This window comes from Camelina sativa, chromosome 15, assembly GCF_000633955.1.
Source record: "Camelina sativa cultivar DH55 chromosome 15, Cs, whole genome shotgun sequence".
Lineage (NCBI taxonomy): Eukaryota > Viridiplantae > Streptophyta > Magnoliopsida > Brassicales > Brassicaceae > Camelina > Camelina sativa.
In genome coordinates, this window is record NC_025699.1 from 24,716,555 (window position 1) to 24,721,320 (window position 4,766).

At 36.6% G+C, this 4,766-nt stretch overlaps 1 protein-coding gene across 1 annotated transcript; it reads right to left on the bottom strand.

Annotated features, from left to right (window-relative positions):
- Window positions 1,102-3,727, bottom strand: LOC104747461 (protein NUCLEAR FUSION DEFECTIVE 4). The gene is made up of 3 exons (XM_010469092.2): window positions 3,340-3,727; window positions 2,337-3,172; window positions 1,102-1,789 (listed from the first exon to the last, which is right to left on the bottom strand). The coding sequence occupies exons 1-3, from the start codon at window positions 3,670-3,672 to the stop codon at window positions 1,315-1,317; spliced, it is 1,644 nt and encodes a 547-aa protein (XP_010467394.1). The 5' UTR covers window positions 3,673-3,727; the 3' UTR covers window positions 1,102-1,314.

Sequence of the window (4,766 nt, forward strand, 5' to 3'; positions counted from 1 at the left end):
ATAATAATGATGAGATTTTAGAGCGACACTAGGCAAAGACGAGTAGTAAAAATAATGAAGGAAAAAAATGAATATCCATTATATAAAACAATAATAGCTGCTGCAAAATCAATTTTATTATCCATATGATTATTAAAAAAAAAAATACAAACGATCGACTAATAGAATAAGAAGGCTTCACTAGTGTTGTACCATTCCACCAAAGCTAGTTCCCAAATCCTCAAATCGATTAAAGATATCGAGAACACGAAGCATTTTGCTAAAGAGCGTCATCTCACTCTCCAAGATATCCAACAAGTCGTTTATTAGGCTGAGTGGCTTTTGCAATTTCTGAAAAAGGCGATACAATGTTTTGACAGTATCGAAGAAACTGCGAACATTAGCAATAACCGTAGCAAAGAAATTGTGAATTTTAGCAATAACCATAGCAAAGAAATTCCGAATCTTCGCAAGGAAATCACGAAGCTTAAAAAAGACAGCAACAAAGAAGTTGCGGAGCTTAGCAATGACGGTAACAAAGAAACCACGAAGCCTGGGAACCGCAGAGGACAACGTTTCTTGGACCCTTTCAACAATTGGGGAGATGAAGTTATGAACCATGTTTTTCGCAGAATCCAACCATTTTGCAACTCTCGAAAACAAATTTCTCCAAAACATTTTTTTTTCTTATTTTTCTCTACTGCTGTTATAATGACTGAAATATGAAAGATAGCTATGAAAGTAAGCGTTATGGATGGTTCTTTTATATGGGAGTGGCAATGTGCCAATAACATGGTCAATTTGTATGTATATGTGACCGTCAAAATCTTGAACTTTAATTATGGTATATTCAAGTTTCCATGTATTAACTGCTCAGTATTGCAACAAGTGATTTATTGAGCGGTGAAATCTTGGTGAGTTAGTTTCTGCATTATTTTTTGTATTCATGACTAAATTAATTAATTGTATAGAAACAAAGTACGATCAGGTTCATTTGTCTCTTATTACTGTATTATCGCTAATAGGTTTCTGGCTGCAAAGACTCGAGTCGGGTCAGGTTAGATCGACTTTGGTCCATAATGTTACGTCAAGAAAAGGATAGAAAAGAAGTACTGGACTTGGTAACATCAAAATGTCTAATAACATTTATATATAATTAATTCTGAACAAAATCTTCAAATAAAATACATTGGCGGTGCTCCTGCAACAATGATCACTGGTACTTGAAATCTTAATTCAACAATATCTTGAATTCGATATTGTATCATGTCTAAAAGAATCAGCATCTGAAACGTTACGAACAATCAAGTGCGTCAGAACTAGATTTACAATTTCTTAACTAAGGCTACCACCAGATTTATTCTTGGACTTTTTGCTAGCGTGAATCTTAGCGTAAATCTCCTTCGTCCTATACGCCAACACAAGATCCAAACCGACTCCGACAACAGAAGCTAATGCCATGACTATGAATATGAGACGGTAACAATGAGCTCCAACGCACGTGTTCCCTCCACCTGGAGTTGGTGTGGCCTCTGCATCGTAGAGGAAGCCAGCAAGGAGACCCGAGAAGAGGAACGAGCCAAGTGGCAAGTTAAGTACTAAGATGTTGTAGATGAGACCGTAGTATTTGAGACCAAAGAGTTCAGATGCTGTTGGGACTGTTATGGCTAGACGAACACCGTAACAAACTCCAACCACCATTGAACCGATGTAGAGTGAGTTAGGCACGGCTAACGCCATTAGTATATATCCAACGGCCATAAGGATTTGAGAAGCTGCGTTCCACAGTGGTCTTGGTGTTCCAGCTTTCCTATAAGAGAACAAATTTACATTTTTTGGTTAGTAAAGTATAAAAGCAACATGCTTATTGATATGATCTATGTGATACTGATACATAACCTTTTAATTTTTTTTTTTTTTTTTTTTTTAAAACAAAGTAAAAATATCTAAAGAATCCAAAGGAAAATTTATGAGTCTGGTCCAAAATAAGGAAAAGATCAAAATATTGGATTTGGACATGTCTATGTAAAAGAACAAAATTTAGTTAAATGAATCAAACAGAAAATTCTAAAAGATCCCTTTTCTTTTTATGAGAAAAATCATTCAAGGAAGAAGAAAATGCAGATGGGAAAAATATATTTTCAAATCAGAACGCATTGAATATTACATGCCCATATATATGAGAATGAAAATTTATAGACGTCACGTTACAGCTATGTAATAAATATTAGTAATTAATGTTAGAATGAGATAATTGAAATGATATTTTCAATGGTAGCATCGTTCAGAACGAGACAGAGTAAACAGTAAACTATGGCAAAAACAAATGCATATAGAGAGTTAAAAGGAGAACTTACTTGAGAAAGTATTCGGAGAGAGTACCGGAGAGAATGCGGCCGAAGAAACCCCAAATACTAGTCATGGAGACAAATATTGAAACATTTGTATAGCCAAGGGCAAGACCAATCTGACCCATATTGTTCATCACAGCTAAACCAGTTCCTACACCACACAAGAAGGACACGAATAGCACCCAAAAGTCAACTGTCATTATTGCTTCCATTATAGTGTGGTCTTCTCCCAACACTGGTCTCTTCTTCTCCATCCCTTCCTCTACAGCAGTTACAACAATCACTTCTTTCTCCGCCGCTGCGGCCGCGATCTCTGATCTGAGCAACGGTTCTTGAATCCGTCCTTCTATGTCATCACCTTGTTCACCGTTGTTCAAGCTCTTGATGAAAGAGTGGAAAGGTATAGCTATTGGAGAAGCTAATAGGAAGAGAAGTATAGAAGCGAAAGCGACAGAGAACACTCCGGTTTTGATTCCTATGATGTCGTAAGACTGAAGGTACACAGCAACAACGACTGCCACAATGTTGAACACCGCGAAGTAACGAGTCTCTTCGTTCTCCTCTTCAGCGGAAGAAGCCGGTGGGATCTCACGGAGGAAAAAAACCGCCGTGAGACATACGGCGAAAGGCACGACCGCTAGTAAAACCAAAAACGACGCCGGATCGTTTGAGAACAGAGCAGTACATAGATCTGTGAATATAGCAGTGCTTAAACCGACGTATCCTTTCAAAATCCCCGAGACCGGACCACGGTTGCGCCTGAAGTTGCGTATGCAAGTCACTAAAACCGCCGTGTTCATCCACGTTGTACTGTTTCCTCCCATACAGAGGAATATACACATCTGAAAAATTTAAGAAGTTAAAAAAAAAAAAAACTATAAGATTGGGATTTGTAACATTGTTGTACTAATAACACCGGCACAATTGAGTAACCAATCATCTAAAAATCTATTGATTAAATGTGCGGTTGACAAAAAAAAAAAAACTAGCAAAAAGTTGGTTTTAGTACCTGCCAATAAGAGATTGGTTGAATGGTGCGGCTAACAACAAGCCATTGTACACCATAACCAAGAAGACCTTCAAAACAACCAATAAGAAGGATGACAGAAGTTGGAAGACGATCAGAAGCGAGACCAGCGAGAATTCCGAAAGCTTTGCCGACATCTTTAGCAACTGATAAGTTATTGAGCTCGAGTTGGTTAAGGTTCATGAGAGACTTGAGAGCGCCGGAGTAGTTGGAGAAAGTGTAGTTGTTGCCGGAGATGGCTTGAACCCAAACCGCTGTTACAAATCCAAGCCATTTTAGAGAGGAAGAAGAAGAGAAAGATCTTCGGAAACCCATTGTGTGAAAAAGATTGAAGTGTGTGTGTTGGTCGTGGAACCTCACCTTATGGACGGTTTTTATAGAAATAGAAAAAGGGAAAAGGGTTTTATGCTTTTGCGTGTTTTTTTATTTTATTTTATTTAATTAATTAGGTTTTGACATTTTTGTCAAAATATCAAGTTGTATTGTATACAAAGAAAAATATAAATAAAAAAATAACAACTTGTATTTTAATTTTAACATGTGGAATGAGACCAGGGAAGGTGCGTACGACACCGACATGTACGGTTAAAGTTGGTGTATAAACCGTGGATGTATTATGACACGGAATATTTAAAACACGGCGTGCTCATATTTTGTGTTTTTACTTTCTCCGGTCGTTTAATAATAAGTAGATGACCAACTTGGGGATGGATCATGGATATATGATATATCTTTAGGAATATACGGTTTGATATATTACTCAATTCCGACCCGTTATATAAAGTCTGAGTATCGGGAAGTTTAAATACAGAGAGATACATGTAAATAAGCTGTTACGGATAGGGCTGTCAATCGGGCTGGCTCGGTCCGGCCCGGCCCGAAACTCGTAAAACTCGCATATGTTTGAGTTTGGTCCGGTCCAGCCCGGCTCGAAATATTTTCGAGTCTATATTTTAAAGCCCGAATCTGGTTTTAACAGGGCTTTTTCGGGCTTTTCCGGGCTTATGTTAGATCAAAAATTTAAACTTATAAGTCTTAAAAAGCAGTGTTTAAAGGTGCACTATAAAACAAATCAATCAAATTTTTAATAACTCATCTATATTTACTACAACCAACTTAATTTACAAAATTAAAATTTAAAACTAAATAAAATTTTAATACTTTAACCAAATAAAGTAATATATAATTCATATAAAATATCATAGATAAAGATTTTAAAAGTATTAAGTAAGGTTACTAAGTAAATATGAAAACTATGATTAGAGTTTAAAATTTTATTTACAATAAATCATTAATCAAATATTGCAATCAAACAAAAATGTTAACACAAAAGTACAATATATTTGTTAAAGAACTTTTCGGGCTGGTCCGAGCTTTTCGGGCTGGCCCGAGCCTGGTCGGGCTAAGCC